The sequence below is a fragment of the Carex rostrata genome, chromosome 19, assembly GCF_964058835.1.
Source record: "Carex rostrata chromosome 19, lpCarRost1.2, whole genome shotgun sequence".
NCBI classification, from domain to species: domain Eukaryota; kingdom Viridiplantae; phylum Streptophyta; class Magnoliopsida; order Poales; family Cyperaceae; genus Carex; species Carex rostrata.
The window spans coordinates 3,160,851-3,184,973 of record NC_135936.1 but is presented as its reverse complement, the minus strand read 5'-3'; the positions used below and the strand labels follow the sequence as shown (position 1 = coordinate 3,184,973).

At 34.4% G+C, this 24,123-nt stretch overlaps 1 protein-coding gene and 1 pseudogene across 2 annotated transcripts; both read left to right on the top strand.

The window, feature by feature from the left end:
• Nucleotides 1-12,402: 12,402 nt before the first annotated feature.
• On the top strand, nt 12,403-13,728 carry LOC144571706 (putative F-box protein At4g22030). Its single transcript, XM_078321067.1, has one exon. It carries the CDS (start codon nt 12,502-12,504, stop codon nt 13,627-13,629), a length of 1,128 nt encoding a protein of 375 aa, XP_078177193.1. The 5' UTR covers nt 12,403-12,501; the 3' UTR covers nt 13,630-13,728.
• A 5,787-nt stretch (nt 13,729-19,515) lies between these two features.
• LOC144571262 (putative F-box protein At4g22030 pseudogene) lies at nt 19,516-20,983 on the top strand (annotated as a pseudogene). The gene has a single exon (XR_013517457.1). The product of XR_013517457.1 is annotated as a putative F-box protein At4g22030 pseudogene (transcript).
• Nucleotides 20,984-24,123: the final 3,140 nt, after the last annotated feature.

Sequence of the window (24,123 nt, the reverse complement as noted above, 5' to 3'; positions counted from 1 at the left end):
TTTTTTTTAAAGTGGACCCTCAAATTGTTTGTAGTTTTGCAATTATTATTCGTAAGGACTATCATTCCTCGAATTACTTTTATAATGAGACCAAATTATAATATTTGTTACTAATATTGTTATTATTCTAAATTGTATGCTAAGGTAAAATATTGTCTTCGAGTAAAAACTAAATTTATTTCACCGTACACTTTCTTTTATTATCATTTTTTTATGAACTAAAATGTATTACTTGTATAATGTCGTTTTGGAAATATTAAATTTTTTTTGAAGAATTTTCATTGCACACTCTATCAAATTTAGTGCGGTTCTTTCAATATAATGATGAACTGTTAAATAATTTATGATTGCTAGATTTGTGATGCAGTTATGAAAGTATATATAACAACACCTAATACTACTATTTTCGAGTACAATCGAGTTTTACAGGGAATAACAGTAGAAAATTTTCATTACTACTTAGAGATTACTGAACTCGCCGCCTTATCTAATGTTAATTCAGAAATTACTTAGATGAAGAAAAAATGTGGAGAAATAAAATTTAGATTAAATTGGGGATTAAAATAAAAAATGGGAGCTCAACCACTTACTTTTTTTAAGTTACTATTAGAAAGTTACCGTTAGAGATTTTGTATATAAATACACATTATAACCTACCTGTAAAAAAAAATTAATATACGACAAATGCTATTTTATCATAAATCACCACAAGAACAGCTGGGTTTTCACGAGATTAGTTTTCTGACAATCGCGAGGCTAATTCCTCTCAAAAAACTATTCGCGAGAATAGCTCCTTGCAAAAAGTACCCTCTTAAAAACAGCCGTCGCTAATGGTACGTATCCTCGCTAATAGTTTTAGCGAGGTTAAGGGGAAAAGTATCTGCGAGGTTAGCTTCTCGGGAAAAATATGCTTGCCACGTGGCGATGTTTGCAATCTGGAATTGTGTTATACTTTTACCATTGATTAGTCCACGGCAATAATTTGTATTGACATGCATTGTGCTGTACTGATACCATTAAATAGTCCACAGTAATAGTCTGATTATTATCGTGGTTAGTTGTACTGATATCATTGAATAGTCCACAGTAATAGTCTGATTATTCTCGTTGTTATTCAGTCCACAGTAATAGTCTGATTATTATCGTGGTTAGTTGGACTACTATTAAGACATATTTAAATAGTTCAACACGTGTGATTCAACAACAAATTAAAAGGCAATAGTTCAACAGCAAATTAAAGGCTTCAACAGCAAATTAAAGGCAATAGTTCAACAACAAAAGTAGTATCCAATTGTAGCCCCATCAGTACCAATCTATGTTACTCCGATACTTCAAACTAGGCCCCGTATCCGTATCGGGTGCATATCGGATACGAATATGGGTACGATACAGGCCTGATACGTACTGGATACGCCAGCTGGCGTATCGGATGATGTGGCATATCTCTAACTATCTGATACAGCACCGATACGAAACTGAAACGGGTTGATACGGCTTTGATACGGACTGATACCGCCCAAACTCCATCCTGCACCACACATAGACACGGTCTTGTGCACCGCGCAAGGTAAAATTTTTTTTTAGCAGCAAACAAGAATCGAACCCAAGATCTACAGAATAAGTGACATGTGACATTCCCGCTGCACCATCTTACTTTTGTTGTATTAACCTACTAAATTTGATATTTATATTATACTTGAGTTTATTTTTTATATTTAATTATATATACAAGTGTTATATCATCAAAATAATTAAAATAAAATATATTTAGTGGCCGTATCGTATCCATGATTTTTGAAAATTCACGTATCGCCGTATCCGTATCATATCCGATACGATACCCGTATCGGTATCCATGCAACATAGGTACCAATTGTTTTGGTTGTTACCATAATACCAATTGTTGTTATTAAAGAACTCATTGTTGGCATTATCGGCATTCTAGGCCGGATCAACATGATCGGCCGGATGAGACGTGCTTGCATCCTCCTAAAATATGTAGAAATAAATAAACGTGGTTTAGGGACGTTGTCATCTATCTAAATATTTGTTACTAATGAACGACTGAGTCATAACATTTAGCATGTACATTGTCATTAATAAACACATTGTAATTAGGGAAAACATAGTACATACCGATAAAGAATTCCGTGGAATGCCCGTTGTCTTACAGAATTAATTGATCTCAGTTGCTACTCTATTCATTATCTCTTTATTCATGCTAGCCAACTTCTTTTTGATGTCCATGTTAGAAGCCAAAGTAGCAGCTCTAACAATTTCATCAACATCTTCGCTGCTGTACATTTTTTTCTTATCTCTAGTATTGCTAGAACTATCTGGTCCAACATATATGGTTGATCTACTACAAAGTGTTGACTTTCTTTGCTTCATAGATGTGTTGCCTAATCTATAAGGTTTATGATGAGAGGTTGGTCCACTGACTTGTTGAAATAGAAGATCATCGGGTACACTAACATATTCCGAATTATTTCGTAGCCCGAGATATTTTTTCTGTATTTAAAGTTGAAAAAGGATAATTATGACATAAGGGTTATTGTTCACACAAAAGTATGCACAAAGTTTCAGTACAGCAAGCTGTACCTTTTAACCTTGATTACACTTTCGACTCAGATTGCAAGTGTACAATCCTAATCGCGTAGTATTATCAGGTATCGATCCACAGGGACGGTTGAAACTTAACTGGACTTTACTTAAATTAAATAAACTCTAGAAGTTGCAAATGTGATTTTGGTGTTTTAAAAAGATTAATAATAATATTCAAAATAATAAATCTTTTTGGGTTTTTGTTTAATAAGAATAAAAAGGCGTTTCCAAGGTTCAGATTTCATTTCTGTTCAGCCCCGAGGCATACAGCCCGTACGGATTCCCGTACGGCCCGTAGGGGACCCCGAGTTGATGTTGCAGCTACTGTTTTCTGCGTTGATACTAATGTTTAGGGTTTCCATCGACCAGATCTAGATACCTAACCTCAACTTTCGCATTTTGGCCTAGTACCCGATTACCGGACTCAAATACTTCCCTCTTAGATGTGTTAAACCTCAACTTTCGCATTTTGGCCTAATTTATCCAAGTTACTTGTTGGTTTACTAAAAGTATCCAAGGACTTTCGCCTCAAGGAAAGTTTCACCTTTTGGGTACTCCTTGGTTTCACCCTACTTCATATACTTTATTCGGTTGGATTAAATGTCATAGACTTGGCTCCTAACACTTAGATGTGCGCATTCATCTAACGGGATGACTAATCAATTCAAGCAAGCACAAATAAAGCAATCAAAATACTACACAACAAGGTAAAAACAAAGCATTCAACACAAAATCCAAGTAGCATGCAAACAAAACCAAACTAGAAACTACATCTTAGCCCTAAAAACTAAAAGAAAAGAAAGCAAATAAAACAAGTAAAGATAATGATAAGGGAGCTCATGGCAAAACTCGAGGAACAAAGAAGATCCGTCGCAAAACTCTCGTTTTTCTCCTCTCTACTTGTTCTCCAAGCCAAGCCCTCGCTCCCCCTAGGGAAGGTTGTCCAGGTTCAACCACGAAATCCCCTTTTTATGGTGTGTAATATCTCATTTAATACCTCAGATTACGCCCCCAGAGGCTTCCTTTTCGGCCTCCTTAAATTATGCTCATTTCAGATTCCAGCTGGATTTTCCGAATTAGCGTCCTACGGGCCGTAGGGGACCCCGTACGGGCCGTATGCCTGTGCTTTGTCTTGGAGACTTTGTGCCTCTGTTGTGGAACCTTCTGTGTGGTTGGGCAGATCTTGTACGGGCCGTACAAAATGTCATACGGGCCGTATGAAAAGTAGTCAGATCCAGTTTTTCGCCCTTTTTTCTGCAAAATACCAAACAAAGCATAACAGTACCACATTTCATCGAAATATAAGTAAAAAGTCCACATTTATAGGCTTTAAAGCATAGGTTTCAGTGTAAATCAGGGCCGTAATTTAGATATAATATGGAGATATCGGTTATGAAACCATATGCAATCTTTACTTGCTTTGATAGTTTCAAATGAATCTTAAATTTAAAAGAAATTACCAAAACATTGGAGGATTTCTCATCATGAAACTCTATGTTATCAATGTCATTACATGTAATTGGCCGAGTTGTTTGAGCTGGATCATCGCTTGATTCATCATGGACTTGTAAGGTGGATTCCAATTCCTTAAATTTTTTCTCATCACGGACTTGTGTTTCGGACCAAAATTTAGAGATAACACCTCTTACAAGGCATACAACATCAATGGCATAAGATTTCACACACATGAATATGTCTTGCGCAAAGCAACTCATAGCAGCGGGGTATGCATCGTTGCAGAGGATAGAGAGTACTACGGAGTTATAAAAGATATAGTTGAGCTAATTTACGAAGGATTCGACAAGATTGTGCTCTTTGAATGTTATTGGTTTGATCCAATAAGTGGAGTAAGGGTTGACAAGAAACATGACCTTGTTGAGGTCAAATACATAGGTCCTAAGTGAGTGGATGGTGGCGATAAAGATAGGATGCAAACCAAACTGGGATCATCAAATGGTTAGAACTGACTCAGACCTCGACATTTTTCAGGAACAGTGGCCGGGTTGTGATTACAAAGTTACGGGTGGAGAGGAGTTAGATATACATACTGTTTTGGTAGATCAAGGCATTATAGAAGCAGTGGACCAGGGAGAACTCGCAAAATTAACCTCACGTGTCCAATCCACAGTAAAATATGATGAGACCGGGTATGAAACCGAAGTAGAAAATGAACTTAATAATGATGAAGGAACCGATCAATTAGAGGAAGCTGATGAACTATACAGATGGTATGTGTATTCATCATTTAATTTCAAGTGCAATAATTCTCACTAAATAACATTTCCTTTTATCGATACAAATGTGTAGTTGAGATTGGTACATTTAGCACTTATTAGGATCTATATATGTACCAGTTGACTAAAAATCATAATATTGATCATAAAAGTATTGGTCTACTGGCTTGGATCTTAGTAGTTAGTAAGGGATCTCAAGAGTCGATACTAGAAGCAAGCCGTTTTATTCTATTACCAGAAAAAATTGGTAGAAGCAAAAATATTTTACATCAAATTAAGAGTTTCAGGTTTTATGAGCAAGCGTAAAGGTAAATGATTCATTATTTGCTGAGAGTTCTTGTGTCTAGAAAGTCCTAATAGTAGACTATATGTTGGACACTAAAAAAAAAACCATAAAGACCTATTTTCTTGCATTATATACTTCGTGGCATACTACGTGAAACCAAAATTAAATGCTAACATATCATTTTTGTTATAATCTGATCCTATAGGTGATGACAATAAAGTTTACAAACATCTGGACTTCGAGCGTAAATGAATATTGTCATACTAGTATTGTATTTTTATTTCGGTAAACATATAGCTTAATTATGGACTTAATTCCTTTCCAGTTTTTTTTTTATTTCTAGCTACTCCTTTAATTCCATATTTTGCTTAAAACTATATTTGTGCTTGTTAAAATGCATTAAGCATAATGTGATTGTATTTGGTACAATTTGTGACACTAATTGCTATGCAATTGTAGAACTCAATTAATATTTATGCTTGAATTAATTAAGCCTGAAATTATTCATTATAAATTATTTCATTTATATTTAACTATTTATCAATCATTAAAATTTTAGTTTGTAATATATTATTTTTCAAGAAACTGTGGTAATTAATTTGTTAGATTTCAGTTTAATTAGCAATATTTTTAATTGGGTAAAATGGAAAATAAGATCTGCAGCTAGCCATCTTATTCCCGTGCACATATGCATGAACATGAAGGACATAACAGTGCCAACATAGATCGCTGGTCCCACATAGTATTCGCGAGGCTATTTAACCTTATCGCAAGGATATTTCAAAGCCTATTGTGAGGTTACTCTTATCGTGAGGCTATTTGAAGACTCTCGCGAATTCATTATTGTTATTGTTCGCACAAAAGCGTGCACACAAAGTTTCAGGTACAGCTAGCTGTACCCTTTTAAACCGTGATTGAGCTTTCGTATTAGGTTGCAAGTGCACAACCTTTGTCCAATGGTACAATCATGTATCGATCCTCAGGGACGGTACAATTCGAGTCTAGATCACTACTTATTCTAGTTAGGTACTAGAAGTGAAGAGTTTGGTTTGAATTCGTTTCAATTTTCTAAATTCAATAACAGAGGATAACAGAAAATAAATGTTGGTTCAAATTGATTTAAAATGAAGTTCCCAGGGTTTCAGATTTCATCCTCAACCTTGCCTCTCTGGACCTTCACGCGACTCGCATGCAACCCTTGTGACGCGACCCGCGTGGTCCTCGAGTGAATGCAGCATTGAACCCGTTTCTGAGTTATTTACTTGTGTAAGGATCTATTAACCGTACCTAAAGTTCTTGGACCTCAACTCTCGTTTATTGGCTTAGTGAACCTAGTAAGGAATTGCAATTTCACCTTCTTAGATCTACAACCTCAAACTTTCGTTTACAAGTGTTCAATCTAAGTCATTTGATCGGTTTGCTAAAGGTATCCACTATCTCTCAATAGATGGAAATCTCACCTCTCGGCTCAATTGATCTATCTTTTCAGATCTTAGATCTACCTCAAGTACTTGATTCAATTGCAAGAAAGATCAAGGTCAAGATATTAGAAGAGATGCAAGAAACATTCAACAATAGACATCAAGATTCAATCAAACAATCACAATCTAGCAATGGAAGAATAATACTCAATCAAATGAACACAAGAACAACTCAAATTCAAATTCAATGCATTACAATCAAGGTTTTAGATTACATCAACCCTAGAAACAAGATAGATCTACTCAAGCATCATGAGAGAAGAGATAAAAGGAGAAGTCATGATAAAACCGAATGAAGCAATCTAGCAAGAATCTTCACTCCTTCCCTTTCTTGCACCACACTCCAAGGATCTTGAGGTTTTGAATCTTCCAATTTGGAACTCCCCCCTCTGGTGGCAGGGGTGGTCTATTTATAGACTTTTCAAAACGAGTACTTCAATTCTGGGCCTTTATTGGGCCTTTGCTGTCTGCTCTGGAGACTCGCGATGCGAGTCGCGTCACCACTGATGTGACCCGCGTTGGAGCATGAGGGATGCGACTCGCATGAGATGGCATTGCGACCTGTTGGTGCGACTCGGAGGACTGGATGCGCCTCGCGTCAACCATGATGCGGGTCGCATCAAAATCTCTGAACTTCAGAAATTCTCCTGATTTCACCAATTTTCTGCAAAGTAAGAATGAAAGCGCAGCAGTACCAAATTTTACATGTATTCATTATAATAGACGTTATTTGATGGCTTAAAATACATGTTTTGGTACTGAAATTGGTCAAAACAATAGCTCAGATATAGCAATATCACTTATCCTCGCAAAAACCAGGCTGTTCTGTATGGTTCATCAGCTTCCTTCATCATTATTAAGTTCATTTTCTACTTCGGTTTCATATCCGGTTTCATCCACAAGTGGCTTTCTCTATTCCTACTTTATTTTTCAATAAAATTCAACAAAAAAAAATGATATTTGCATAAATCTTTAATTTGCATGCATATACATTATGGAAAATTTTCCAAATGATAGTAACAAATTAACATTTAACACCACAAATATTATGCAACTTTATGTTCTCAATAAAAGTCAAGTAGCTTGCATTTCTCTAATGATATTAAATAATTGATGTATAGATCATTATCAATTTCTATCTACAAAAGACTAAGATATACTAGAAAGATTATATAAATACACTAAACTAATGAGAAGATAAACTTGGAAAATTGATCAGTGGTGTGCAAATTAACCCAAGAAATTGGGAAGACTGGGTGTTTTTGGATCTAAGAACACTCAACAGGCCATCTTGAAATTGTTTTAGAAATGAGACAGCACACAAACCAACCTGATAAGACCTATGCTGGCACATCAGGGACAAAATGCAACGAATGCTGTCTCACACACATTTGTTCGACTCAGCAATCCTTCAATAGTTTTAAAGCATATAAATAAAGAGAACGGTGGAATATGGGCAAAGGATCAGGCTTTGGATGCATTATTGGAGATTGGGCGTGTTACATGACAGATTTACAACCTTTTTCACATTCACCACACAACTCCATGACACTCTGCACACGGTGGTGACTGGGAGGAATAGTTGAAATCTTAATATATGAAGTGTTAGTATCAGCTATGGAAAAAGTGAACAAAAACATAGAAGAGATGGTGAAATTGCAGATAGGGCTAACAAATGAAAAGAATCGACCTGTATGAAAATGGACATCAACCGGCATTTTTTATGTTAAATCCGCATACCAGGCATTTAAACACAAACCCACGAACGATATAGCACTTGGTGGGGGATTGTTAGATTACGGTACAACTACATTTATAGGTATCGAATGCTTACTGGGTAAGAGGACTCAGTAGCAGCGCAATCAAAATGATCCTCGCTAGTAATTACACAATAAAAGAGAAATCATTTACACTAATTATATGGTTCATACTTTGGAGAGAGAGATGTACCATAATTTTCAGAAATGAAGAAAACATGGTACATACTAAAGAAGGTACAGAACCAATGAAATTACACATGGAGGATACCGAGACATTAGTTACAAATTGATGATACGAGGGAGTAGTCTACTGAGCACGGAGTCTTGTTACTTTTAAATTATGTTTTCTTGTATCTTTTTTTTTCTTGTTTATTTGTGAACTCAGGTTTAATTCTATTGAGCTTAATAGTTTTTATATTTTAATTTTAGTTCTCAGTTATGAGAACTTATGATCAATATATAAAATAGGGTCTGGATGTCTCTTTTCTCTCAAAAAAAAAAACTAAACTAATGACTAATCCAGCCTTGGAATAACTTGCTAGTAATTTTTTTATATTCTCAGTTTTGCATGATGGAGATGCAATGAGTTGCAATGTCATCATCATTGCAAAGATCTCTCCATTTTATCACAACTCCACTTGTGGCTTCCTCAAATTGCACTTGATGTGCTCTTGAATCTTTTAGTAAAGTCTAGGACAATTTCTAAATATCTCAAATATCATTCTTAATTGTGCACATTGCTCACGTGTGTTCAAAATTGAAAAATCACTCCAATGGTAAGAAAAAAAAGGCGTTAAAAACCCTCCTAATAACCTACTAATGAACCTCGGACAACTTATGCCACTGGAGCCCATGAACCACTGATCAGAGAATCTACAAACTTGATCACTACAACAGCTAAATCATCAATTACAGGACCTAACACAGCTTGACCCTTGTTAACCCTCAAAACCAATTTGCCCAATTCTACATAGTTTGACTCATCTTTCATCTTTAGCACATTTCTCAGGCACTTCATTGCCTCTTCTAACTCCACTTATTTTCTTCACATTTATCTTGATTTACATGAATTTGTTTATGTTTATTTTACTTTTTCAGCCACAAACATGTGTAGGGCGGACCATCTGGAGCCAAGGTGACCAATTTTGCCCCTCATTGTAATTTGAGTTAAACTTAGGGTTAAAATTATAATAAATTTCTTAAATCAGATTGATAACTAGAATTAGATGTCAGAGTATTATTTTTTTTGTCTAGTACCTAATTAGCTATTTAAATATGATTCGATATATTTTACTCCCCCTCCAATGAAAATCTTGAATCTACCCCTAAAACATGCACCCTGCACCATATCCTTTAGTTAATCATGTACAATTCCAGCAAATTTGGTGGTAACAATCTTTCCCCAAAGACGACCGCACTGATTGACCGTATGGAATGCCATTGTTCCGAAATTTTTATTCATAAGAAATAAAATAAATAAATATTAAAAATAAGAAAGATTAATGGAGAATTCTAAAAATAAGAAGACAGTGTTACGATTTGAAGTCCCTGCGGGACTCCAAATAATCACGCATCTCATGCCAAAAAAAGAAAAAAATGGGACTCCAAATTAGAACAAAATCCGAAAAAAAATTCAAAAGTGGAACTCCAAATAAGACAAACAACTGAAAAAAAAAATAAAAACAATAAAATTCTAAAGTGGGACTCCAAATCATATCCTGATCTATACCCATCTCAACAAATCCTACCAAAACTTCAAGTATTAAATGCATTATGCTAAAAATATGCAATTTAAATCAACATAGTCCCTAAACCCTAACATAGGCCTTTATTTAAACCATTTCTAAATAAAAATAGTGTTTTGAGGAGCAGCCAGAGTAATTTCAAAATAAAAGGAGCATTTTGAGGACAACCATGTTGTTGTTTTGAGGAGCAACCAGAGTAAAGAAATAAGGAGCGTTTTGGAGGAAGATAGAGATAGCAACGGGACTTACAAAAAATAATTCGGGTCTTTGGTAGGATTTGGAGTTCCACTTTAGAAAAAAAATATTTATCTTTTGCAATTGCTTGTCTTATTTGGAGTCTCAGTTTTGGAATATTTTTTTTCCCAGATTTGTTCTTATTTATAGTCCCACTTATATTTTATTATTATTTCTAATTGAGATGCGTGATTATTTGAAGTTCCAGGGACTCCAAATCGTAACGCTGCCTTCTTATTTTTAAAATTCTCCAGTAACCTTTCTTATTTTTAATATTTTATTTATTTTATGAATAAAAATTTCGGGTAATTGTTTGACCGTACTTTTATGAAATGATAAAAACTCAAAACGACTGTGATGCTTGGTTGGTTGTGGATCCGTACGTATCCTCCCTAATTTTTTTCATAAACCATAATTAATAAAACGAATTTTACGGAACCAATATGATTGGTTTTTTTTTTCAAAAACCATAAGGACGTGGGGTTCCCACAGTCTCAAAATTGTCTTTTCTCCAGACCGTGGGGTACCCACGGTCTAAATTTTTTTATTTTTTGTATTAAAATATTAGAAATGTTGAATATATTTATTTGAAAATAGATGAAATACAATATAATTTGATTTATTAGAAATATTGCAATAAATAACCCGGATCAATATTTTTCAGGTCGAGTTTTTCGCGGCTGTAAGAAAAATTAATATATTTCTTTATGTGTTATTGGAAAAAAAATAAAAATGCTTAGATTCTGAGTTATTGATCCCGGCTCAAAAGTCACTTCTAGGTAATCCAGAAAATATTGTGATCCTTCTAGGACATTTAATTTATAGAAAATTATATCTATTTTGAGAATTCTTTTTGAATAACAATCATTAAATAACTTCAAAGTTTTTATTTTTTTCAAAAATAGATACAACTTTTCATAAATTAAATGTACTAAAAGGATCACAATATTTTTTGGATTACCTAGAAGTGACTTTTGAACCGGGATCAATAACTCAGAATCTAAGCATTTTTATTTTTTTCTAATAACACATAAAGAAATATATTAATTTTTCCTACAGCCGCGAAAAACCCAACCTGAAAAATATTGATCCGGGTTATTTATTGCAGTATTTCTAATAAATCAAATTATATTGTATTTCATCCATTTTCAAAGAAATATATTCAACATTTCTAATATTTTAATACAAATAAAAAAAAATTGAGACCGTGGGAACCCCACAGTCCTTATAATTTTTGAAAAAAAAAAATCAATCATATTGATTCCGTAAAATTCGTTTTATTAATTATGGTTTATGAAAAAAAATCTATCCTCCCGGGTAACTGACTCAACACAATTGAAACGGACGATCCAGATTTAATCTCAGTCGGTCCTTGCTCGGGATGACATAGGGATGTATTATTTGTGCCAAGTTAAATAGAACAATTTCGGACCGTCTGATTCAATTGTACTCAGTCCGTTAACCTGAGGGATGTGAATTCGTTGGTTGTTTATGTGTTCATGTGTTTAGTACGAAGGCTTACCATCTTCAAAAAAATGGCCTCATGTGCAGTTTTAAATTTAAGAAAAAAGTCAAAGTTATTTAATTTATAATATTTAATAAAAAAAATCGAATTTCGAACTTATAAATCTATCCACTGAAAATATTATAAGAGGAATCTCAGTTCGTCCTTGATACATATGCATGCTTGTTTCCTCGAGAAAAAGTCTTTTATTGTTTAGACTCTTTCAACATTGAACATTCAATGCAACTTATTCAAATCATACGCTTATATTTTATTCATACATTGATCACAGTCAAAATATACCGAGTCAAATCAAGATCCCAACCAAAAGATTCCAACTAATTAACAGTCTAACATCACGACTTTGCATATAAATACACGTTCCAACTCACCGTCCTCTCCAACCCATCACCACCAAGAAAATTAAGAGAAGAAAGAGAGATTAAAATCACCATTAAACTAAGCACCATCAAATTAACAAAGAAGGTCAAGAAATTATGAGCAATATGGCAAGTTTGAGAACCCAAGGCCTGTGTTTACCCTCCACATCTTACTCGAGTCAGCGCCGTTCTATTTCTTGCCGTGCGAACCTCCGTATCAGTACCTCTGATCTCAGTCCAAGGAGAACGGCTGCAATTCAAAATCGAGAGCCCATGATCAAACTAGAGGATCTAACCCTAAACCAACAACAATACACTGTCATCACCGAAATCACCAAAAGAAGGTCACCTCGTAGCCCGAAAGAGAGTGCATTGTCACTTGAGAAGCTCCGGGCCATAGCCGAGGCCGTAGCTGACAGAGCAGAGATGCATGATATAATTGGTACACAGAGAAATAATTGGAACCATCTGTTTCTCCACTCTATCAACTCTTTGTCTCTCTCCGCCTCTCTCATGACCGGTGTATCTGCGGCCCTACCATCACCCCTACTCGCGTTCAAGCTCTCATCTGTGCTTCTTTTTTCAGCCGCAGCCGGCATGATGGTCATAGTTAACAAGATACAACCATCTCAGTTGGCTGAAGAACAACGTAACGCGACTAGGCTGTGGAAACAACTCGGGCGCGAGATCGGCCAAATGCTAAGTACAAAATCTCGTTTCTCAAAACGAGATGTAAATTCGGCGATGGATAAGGTGCTTGCGCTTGACAAGGCTTACCCACTGCCTTTGCTCCCCGGCATGCTGGAGAAGTTCCCTGAGAAGGTGGAGCCCACATGTTGGTGGCCTCGAAAGGAAAATGAACGGAAACAAAACATGCAAAATCAAATCGATGGAAATGGATGGAACAAGGAATTGGAGGAGGCAATGACAGGTCTACTAAATGTGCTAAGGACTAAAGATGAAGCTAATTACCTCGAGATTGGCAATGTGGTTTTAAGAATCAACAAGTGTTTAGCCATGGCAGGACCCGTAATTGCTGCCACAGCTGCAATCACAACCGGGCTAGTGGGTTCTCCAATCGGTGGATCGTGGGCCCCGGTGGTCTCAGTCGTCGGGGGAGCTTTAGTACCGGTTGTGAACACATTGGGACATGGTGCACAGTTGGGGATGATCTTTGAGTTGCTTAGGAACTGTGCCGGGTTTTACCGGCAGTTGCAAGAGGAGATCGAGCACAACTTGAGTGAGCCGGATGTTAACTCGCGGGAAAATGGAGAGGTCTTTGCAACGAAGGTAGCATTGCAACTCGGCAGAAACATGTCTGATCTCAAGGAATTTGCAGCATTAGCTAGTCCCTCGTGCAAAGCCCAGGATTTTAAGGAGTTTGCCGGGAAACTGTTTTAATTTTTTTTTTTTTTTGCTTTTCTTGACTATATGTATATCCATTGTAAAGGAAAAATGACAATTATTTTAATATAATGAATTGATCTTAGTATGAGAAGTTAGTGTCAGGTAGCTAAACTTATGACATGCAACCTGTATGTTTTGGTGCAGTGTCACTTATTTTTGATAACCAATCCTGAGTCTCCAATTAAGAAAATTAAACCGTTAAAGTTGAAAAAAAATATATCTTATTCAATTTGATTGAAATATTACATTAAAAAAAATCTTTGTTCAAATAGCAACAAAATGGTTCCGGAAAAACTTGCTCGTATTAACAAACGTGGATCAGTAGCCAACACACACACACACATATAGATCGGCTACGGTGAGTTTCGAAGTAAAGCGATTATTTTATTTCATGCTCATATTTTACAATTTTAAAGTTCAAAATGTCGATCCGAACCGCTCAACATGATCTCCATATTGAAATGTGTTTGGAGACCAAATTTTATATTTTTTGGAATTCTTTTAATATTTATTAAGCCACTTTGAAAATCGCCGATCCAATGATCCAGAAATTTTTACTGTTTACTGTTCATCCGGATTTTTAGATTTTCAAAGTGGCTTAATAAATAGTAAAAAAATTCAAAAAAAATGTAAAATTTAGTTTCCAAGCACATTTCAATATGGAAGATCGCATCTAACGGTTTGGATCGATGTTTTGAACTTTGAAAATGAAGATATTGCGTGAAGTAGAAACGCGTTTTATTTCGCAACTCACCATAGCCATACGGTCCAAATTTGAAATTTCAAAATTTAAAACGTCGATCCGAACCGTTCATCTTGTTCTCCATATTAATATGTGCTTGGAGACCAAATTTTACATTTTTCTAAATTTGTTTACTATTTATTAAGCCACTTTGAAAATTGTTGATCCAACGGTGGCTGCTGATTTTACTGTTTTGTTAAGCCAATGTTGGATCAACAATTTTCAAAGTGGCTTAATAAATAGTAAACAAATTTAGAAAAATGTAAAATTTGGTCTCCAAGCACATATTAATATGGAGAACAAGATGAACGGTTTGGATCGATGTTTTAGATTTTGAAATTTCAAATTTGGACCGTATGCATATTGGGCCATATGCATACGAATGCACATTAGTCACTCTCTCTCTCTATATATACCTCTATTCTTACATTAAGCACGTAAATGTTCTGATCTGTCAACGACTCTGATTAATAAATGAAATTTCAGATTGAATATTAACTCTTCAATCAAATAATCTGTCTTATTTTCATTCTATGCATCTTTTAAATATTTTTCTATGTGTAAAGTCTAAATTTATTTAGAAATGTAATCGCCATATGCAAATTGTGTCAATTTTCTAATTGGTTCTCATTTCTTTTCATTTCTTAAATATTAATTAAGTATTTTTTAAATTAATTGATTATGTTTCATTTCTTGTCAATTTTATATATCATTTAAGAACTACTATTTGTCATTTAATATGTTATTTTGTATGAAAATATATCAAAAAAAAAAATTTAATGTATGTCATTTTATAAAATATGTTATTTAAAGAATGTTATTATGTGTAGATGTTATTTAATATATCATTTAGTCAAAAATAATTTTCTAAAAATAGGACATTTTATATAAAAAAAAATTTGTTCTCTTATAATATATCCATTACAACGCATAGCACGATGCTAGTGTATATATATAAGAGTAATAAATCCACATCTCAATTCTGATCTTGTTATGTTTTGACTCAAATTACTACTTGATCGAATTGGACTATACATTTTTAATTGTTGCTTATGTTAAGACTATCATATTATATACGAGAGAAATTAGCAAGTCTAATTATATAATCAATTTTAATTGTAGAACTGAGTTCTAACTCTTCTATTATGTATCACAAATGCATAATATGCAGACACGCTCGCACAAGAATAGAAAAAAAAAAATGTACCGAGCGTTGTCATGGGAAATATAACAGTATTTTAATCAAATGAGGCTTTAGAAGAAATATATAGAAAATTTATATATCAACCCAAATTAACAAATGCATGTCAAATAATTTAAATTAAATCAATTTCAAAGCAAGTTATGAAATAACTACATGAAAGCACAAATATATATACGGGGTTCGTACTCTTATTTTTCAGTTTAGTTTTACTGAATTCATTTGGTGAGGAGAAAGAAAGTAAGTGTATATATAAAAGATTGGCAAAGACGAAATCATATTTTAAAATTATGAGAATCAATTATATAAAAATTTTATGTTGAAAATAAAATTTAGTTTTATAATATTCAAAGTATTTTACTCTAAATTATATATAAAATAAAAAATAAAAAATAAAAAAAATGGAGTTAAATTCACTCCATTCATTAACTCTGCCCCTGAAGATAGGCCGTTCCAATTGATTGGACTATAATACTTTGAGAGTGAGTCTATGGTACTATGCATATCACGGGTTGTTACCGTGCTACGGCTCTATATTCGAGTTTTCAAATCCTAACGCTCGATCCGAACCGTTCATCTTGTTATCCATATTAATATGTGTTTGGAGACCAAATTTTACATTTTTTGAAATTTGTTTACTATTTTTTTAGATATTTAGAAAATCACTTGATCTGAAAATTCTGGACCATCCAAAAACAGTGATTTTCAATAAATCTAAAAAAATAGTAAAAAAATTTCAAAAAATGTAAAATTTGGCCTCCAAATACATATTAATATGGAGAACAAGATGAACGGTTCGGATCGACCGTTAGGATTTGAAAACTCGAATATAGAGCCGTAACACGGTGCCAAATCATAATATGCATAGTACCATAGACTCACTCATACTTTGACCTGGTTTTCAAGTCAAGTTTCCTGGGTACTAGTTTGTTTGAATAGACTTGTTAAATTTAATTCTTAGCAATGGCTTGGTCGATTGGTGGGAACTCGTCAAATGTCAATAATGTCAATAATGTCAATAATTATTATTTTCTTATTTCTAATTGAGTTGAATCCCCTACGGCAAGTTCGAAATCTTTAACCCTGTAACAAGTCATCGTGATGGAGATCTCTATATACATCTTTGTTTTTGTCTGTGACTCGTTTCTGTTCTCACTTAGAATCCACGACACAGCAGCATGCCTTGCGTTTTCTTGTACTTCTTTTACGAGCCAAAGTTGTCTTAATTGAATATGCATTTATAGAGTAAAACTAATATACACTTAAGTGTACCGTACTTTTAAGTTTAGGCCGTTCGATTTCTTTGAAAGTCGTGCAGATTCTTTAAAAGTCGTGATAGCACGACTTTTAAAGAAATCGAACGGCCTAAACTTAAGAGTACGGTACACTTAAGTGTATATTAGTTTTACCCTGCATTTATATATATTTTTTTAAAAAGTTATTTGTACTCTCATATAGTTAATTCTCGTGGAGCATATATATTTTGTAAAGAATGGAAGTCAAACAATTTAACCATTTAATATTTATAAAGAATTTTTTTATCTGAATTTCGAATTAATTATCCTGTAATTTTTCGACGGAAAATGGTTCACACGTATGTATTTTGCATGTCTATTACAATAATCTAAATATCTAATAATAAACCAACATGACTTAATTAAGATAGGAAAACTTGCCTAAAATTATAAAGTATCTCACTGCCACACTAGTGATATACTGTGGAAGAGAAATCTATGATTCGGACGTTGTTATTGGGCCCCATTCAGTGCCAACTACAAAGGACAAATATGTATTTTTTTTGGTATTACAAGTTCAAGTGACAAGTATGATATATAGCTCCAAGTGCATCATGCAAATTCACACACAAGCTCGTGATCCATAAACGGAAGTAACTAGCTAGTCTGTTGCGGTTCAATCGTTTTACTTCAATGTCTGGTTAACTATTCTTATTTTTAACTTGTGAACTTCGACATGTTACAAATGCTAATATTACTTCATATATTGTTATAATATAGTACTGTCCAGTTGTTTGATTGCTTCGATGTCAAGTATTGGTTCTATTAAAATTCAACACCTGTGCATATCTTACTTGCCATGACAGAATGCAGACTTATTTGTATTGCAATTTGCAAATAAAGCCTATGGAAAGAGATAAATTCCAGAAAACGGTCCACGAGGAGCCGACAACCATAGAAGCAGAGGCCTGGCTCAAAATGTGTAAATTTGTAAATATTGTGTTTCAGTATTTGATTGCTGGTTCAAACTTCAAAGTGTTGGTGTATGTACATGTTACTTTACAGTTTTAAAACTTGGCTAGGTCTTTTTGACATCTTTTGTAAACCCCGAGCTTTTTTTTTTTTTTTTGTCGAGTTTATACTGCTCACTTTGTATTTTACTTCACTTAATTATTAGCTATATTGTGCCATTGGCAATCTCTGCCAACTTTCACAAAGAGACTAAGATTGCACAAATTATTTGTATATTTATCATCAAAATTAAACTTCACAGTTTTCTCAACAACAAAACAAAATAGAACAACTTTACAGAGACAAGTTCTTCATAGGAGCTAATTTAAAGTGCTATAACTATTTACACCTGCGGACAAAGAAAGAATAAACGCAAGGTCATCCGGTATATGCAATTGACTAATTAAGATCCAACACAAAAAAGAGTTAGGCTGGGGTGCTATGGATAGCATAGAGGCCTCTATGCTACGGCTCAATATTCGAGTTTTCAAAATCCAAACGGTCGATCCGAACCGTTCATCTTATTCTCCATATTAAAATATGCTTGGAGACCAAATTTTACATTTTTCTGAATTTCTTTACTATTTATTAAGTATTTTACAAAATTGTTGATCCAACGGTGGCTGCACAAAACAGTAAAACCGTTGGATTAGCGATTTTCAAAGTGGCTTAATAAATAGTAAAAAAATTCAGAAAATTATAAAATTTGGTCTCCAAGCAGATATTAATATGGAGAATAAGATGAACAGTTCGGATCGACCATTTAGATTTTGAAAACTCGAATATTGAGCCGTAGCACGGGAGGCCACTATGCTATCCATAGCACCCCAGCCTAACTCCACAAAAAATGATCAGTTACTTTCAATTAATTATTGATCCCACAAACTAATAGTATATAATCAGTTGAACTGTTGAAGCAACAATAAGTTCCTTCTAATTTAACAAAAAAAAAAAACTTGACAGCGCCTCTAAAGAAATTTAGAGCCGTACTACTACTAACTCCGTACCTTGCTAAAAATGCCTATGGTATCATCTTGCTGCACTACCACAGATGTAAATCAAACACAGCATTACCGCCTTATAACATGTATTCTGAAACGGTGAAACATGCACCTTGCACCTCATCCTTAAGTTAATTAATAATGTACAATTCCAGTAAATTTGGTGGTACCAATCTTACCCCAAAAACGACCATTGACCGTATGGAATGCCATTGTTTGACCGTACTTTTGGGAAATGATAAAAACACAAACTACTGTGATGGTTGGTTGTTCATGTCTTTAGTAAGAATTGGATTACCATCTTCAAAAAAAATGGGCTCCTATGCAGTTTTAAATTAAAAAATAAAAAGTAAGTCAAAGTTATTTAAACTTTTAATATTTAATATTTAATAAAAAATCGAGTTTCGAACTTATAAATCTATCCACTGAAAATATTATACGAGGAATCTCAGTTCGCCCTTGATACATGCCTTGTTTCCTCGAGAAAAAGTCTTTTATTGTTTAGACTCTTTCAACATTGAACATTCAATGCAACTTATTCAAATCATACGCTTATATTTTATTCATACATTGATCACAGTCAACATATAACGAGTCAAATCAAGATCCCAACCAAAAGATTCCAACTAATTAACAGTCTAACATCACGACTTTGCATATAAATACCCATTCCCACTCTCCATCCTCTCCAACCCATCACCACCAAGAAAATTAAGAGAAGAAAGAGAGATCAAAATCACCATTAAACTAAGCTCCAACTAATTCACAAGGAAAGGTCAAGAAATTATGAGCAATATGGCAAGTTTGAGAACCCAAGGCCTCTGTTTACCCTCCACATCTTACTCGAGTCAGCGCCGTTCTATTTCTTGCCGTGCGAACCTCCGTATCAGTACCTCTGATCTCAGTCCAAGGAGAACGGCTGCAATTCAAAATCGAGAGCCCATGATCAAGCTAGAGGATCTAACCCTAAACCAACAACAATACACTGTCATCACCGAAATCACCAAAAGAAGGTCACCTCGTAGCCCGAAAGAGAGCGCATTGTCACTTGAGAAGCTCCGGGCCATAGCCGAGACCGTAGCTGACAGAGCAGAGATGCATGATATAATTGGTAGACAGAGAAATAACTGGAACCATTTGTTTCTCCACTCTATCAACTCTTTGTCTCTCTCCGCCTCTCTCATGACCGGTGTATCTGCAGCCCTACCATCACACCTACTCGCGTTCAAGCTCTCATCTGTGCTTCTTTTTTCAGCCGCAGCCGGCATGATGGTCATAGTTAACAAGATACAACCATCTCAGTTGGCTGAAGAACAACGTAACGCGACTAGGCTGTGGAAACAACTCGGGCGCGAGATCGGCCAAATGCTAAGTACAAAATCTCGTTTCTCAAAACGAGATGTAAATTCGGCGATGGATAAGGTGCTTGCGCTTGACAAGGCTTACCCACTGCCTTTGCTCCCCGGCATGCTGGAGAAGTTCCCTGAGAAGGTGGAACCCACATGTTGGTGGCCTCGAAAGGAAAATGAACGGAAACAAAATTTGCAAAATCAAATCGATGGAAATGGATGGAGCAAGGAGTTGGAGGAGGCAATGACAGGTCTACTAAATGTGCTAAGGACTAAAGATGAAGCTAATTACCTCGAGATTGGCAATTTGGTTTTAAGAATCAACAAGTGTTTAGCCATGGCAGGACCCGTAATTGCTGCCACAGCTGCAATCACAACCGGGCTAGTGGGTTCTCCAATCGGTGGATCGTGGGCCCCGGTGGTCTCAGTCATCGGGGGAGCTTTAGTACCGGTTGTGAACACATTGGGACATGGTGCACAGTTGGGGATGATCTTTGAGTTGCTTAGGAACTGTGCCGGGTTTTACTTGCGGTTGCAAGAGGAGATCGAGCACAACTTGAGTGAGCCGGATGTTAACTCGAGGGAAAATGGAGAAATCTTTGCAACGAAGGTAGCATTGCAACTCGGGAGAAACATGTCTGATCTCAAGGAATTTGCAGCATTTGCTTGTCCCTCCTGCAAAGCCCAGGATTTTAAGGAGTTTGCCGGGAAACTGTTTTAACCTAATTTGTTTTATTTACTTTTCTTGACCATTAGTAGATCCATTGTAAAGGAAAAATGACAATTAATTGTAACAACTTGAATTGACCCTCAGTTGATCTTAGATTCTTAGTATGAGAAGTTATGTGTCTTGAAACCAATCATTTTGCATTTAAATCTGTATAATTTGGTGTTGTGCACTGATTTTTTATAGTCAAAATCTAAGCCTCCAATTAAGAAAATTTAACCATTACAGTTGTAAAAACCCCTTTTCAATTTTGTTGAAAATATTCAATATAAAAAAGCTTTGTTGAAATAGCAACAAAATGATGGTTCCGAAAATCTTGCTAGTATTAATTAACACGGGTCATTTACTTTTTGAGCAAGAACATACATCGCAAATCTACAATTCAACAATTCCGAGATAATGGTCTTGGTATAACAATTGAATCAATTCAAATACTTTGAATAGTCCATGATTACAGCATAAAAAAATTTAACGAATAGAATTCATAATTTTGAAAAGAGTGAACGACTTAATTTTTTGAGAAAGAATAAAAGTCATTTTTTTTTAATAGAACATGACGATTTTTTATTTTTTTGAATTTTGAATCTACAATTCATTATAAAAAGTAGTGATTTTATATTGTTTTAATTACTATCTCAAAAATTAGTTCTCGGAAACAACTTAATTGAAAAAAAAAATTATATGATATTTGAGAAAAATTGTAGAGTCATTCGTACTGGCCTCATTTATACATTCTTGAAAATTTCCAAATGAAACACAATTAGCATATAACCACCACACATATTATGCAACTGTATCTTCTCATTAAGAATCAACTAGCTGTCATTTTCCCTAGTGAAATTTAACAAAGGATGAACAGATTATCAGTTTATATCTACGAAAGACTAAGAGATATAGCTAAATTAAAGATCATATAAACAAACTAATTAAAGTAACTAATGGTTAATCAGTGGTTTAGAATAAGTAATTGCTAGCAAACTTCTTATAGCATCTTCAACTTTAAACCATGGAGATGCGAACACCGCAAAATCATTCAATCTGACACATTTCTTCCGAGTTGCAGTCGGAAGCAGAATTAGAAAATTTAAATAGAAGTGACTAGAACATAAATTTAAAAAAATATATATAATGTAACAGGTGGGATTTGAATTCATGTTTTTCAGAACTATAATGAGCTACAAATAATCATTTTTATATTTTATAAGGGGATGAAGTATATAAAAACTTGAGTAAAAAAATTCAATTATAATATATAATTAAAAAAATTAAAATTAATAGCGTGGTTAAGCATCTTTTGGAATACACTAAGATCTGCTCTGATGGTGGTGCGAAGGCATCTTCATTTTCTTGCAAATCAACACGCGGCTCCCTCAAATTGCACTCAATCTCCTCTTGAATTTTTTGGTAAGGCCTGCGACAATTCCTTATAATATCTTAAATATCATTCCCAATTGCGCTCCGAGCTCGACTGTGTTCAAAACCGCCACTAATTATTAATGCACCTTCAACCATCAATGCCAATGGAGCCCATGAATCGACAATTGAAGAAACCATAAACCCGGTCGCAATAGTTGCTAAATCGACAATAAGACATAGACCAAGGTATGTGGATGATATCCTAAAAACCATGTATCCAATTTATATCGTGTTCGATAATTAGGTGGATATGAGTAGTTTATTTTTTATTAGTTTATCGGATACGTGTATGGATAGGATAAAAAAAAATTCCTTAAACTTATTAAGGGACTAAGGATATTGGATAAGAGTTATTTTCTATGTATTTTCCTTTAACCAAATTAATAAACAGGGGCAAATCTAAAGCCATTCAAAAGGTGGCTAAGCTGCTGTTAATTAACGGATATAACTTACAAAATACTCCGTTAATCTTCGTGCGGAAGCGAATCTTGCGAGTGTAGCAGTATCACTGGTTCTGCAAGAAATCACAAACCGAAGCCGGTCGGAAGCCTTGCGTTTTCCACGACCTAAAACCTTCTTATATTAACAGAGTGTTTTTCTCTCTTTCTTAACAGTCTCTATTTTCGGATTTTTTTTTTTTATTAGAGAGCCAGAGAGAAAATGATATGTATGGTTTATATAAAACCAGTGCACCTATTCATAAAGGGTCTGCACCTCTTCATAAAGGGTTGGCATCTATTCATAACGGGTCGGATATTGGATTTGGGTTTCCCATAACGGGCGTATTATTTAATAAATCCAACAGCCGCCTCTATGATTTTAAAATTTTAGTTATGTTTATTAAGATTTAATTAAAATTTATATTTTGAGAACATTTTATATAGAGCTGGCCCCCTCATAAATATCACATATTTGCTTGTAGTCTAGTTGTTAGAGCTTATTTTGTACTGATGGGGAGAACTTGGATTCAATTCCCACCAATCACAATTTGTACATTTTAAGTTTTAACTCTCTTTATCAAGATTTTTTTGTTCTACCCCTGTTTAATAAATATGGAATTCTATATAACGATTCGGGTGAGTGCATGAGTCTGCATCCAATCTGTGAAGCCACCCCATCCCAGAACTGTACATAAATTAGTAATTTTCTTAAGGGGAAAATCTGGCAAGTGAAATTAGGGGGAATAGCTCTTAACTAATAGACGATATTTTTATGGTGTGCTTTGTATAGCCAACCTTTCTTAGTTGCGGCCATGCATGATTAATATGTCGATATTTTTTTTAAAGTGGACCCTCAAATTGTTTGTAGTTTTGCAATTATTATTCGTAAGGACTATCATTCCTCGAATTACTTTTATAATGAGACCAAATTATAATATTTGTTACTAATATTGTTATTATTCTAAATTGTATGCTAAGGTAAAATATTGTATTCGAGTGAAAACTAAATTTATTTCACCGTACACTTTCTTTTATTATCATTTTTTTATGAACTAAAATGTATTACTTGTATAATGTCGTTTTGCAAATATTAAATTTTTTTTGAAGAATTTTCATTGCACACTCTATCAAATTTAGTGCGGTTCTTTCAATATAATGATGAACTGGTAAATAATTTATGATTGCTAGATTTGTGATGCAGTTATGAAAGTATATATAACAACACCTAATACTACTATTTTCGAGTACAATCGAGTTTTACAGGGAATAATAGTAGAAAATTTTCATTACTACTTAGAGATTACTGAACTCGCCGCCTTATCTAATGTTAATTCAGAAATTACTTAGACGAAGGAAAAAAATGTGG

Bases quoted from the DNA above. Each gene is read 5' to 3' on its own strand.
- LOC144571706 (XM_078321067.1), top strand. From the start codon at position 12,502: ATGATCAAACTAGAGGATCTAACCCTAAACCAACAACAATACACTGTC.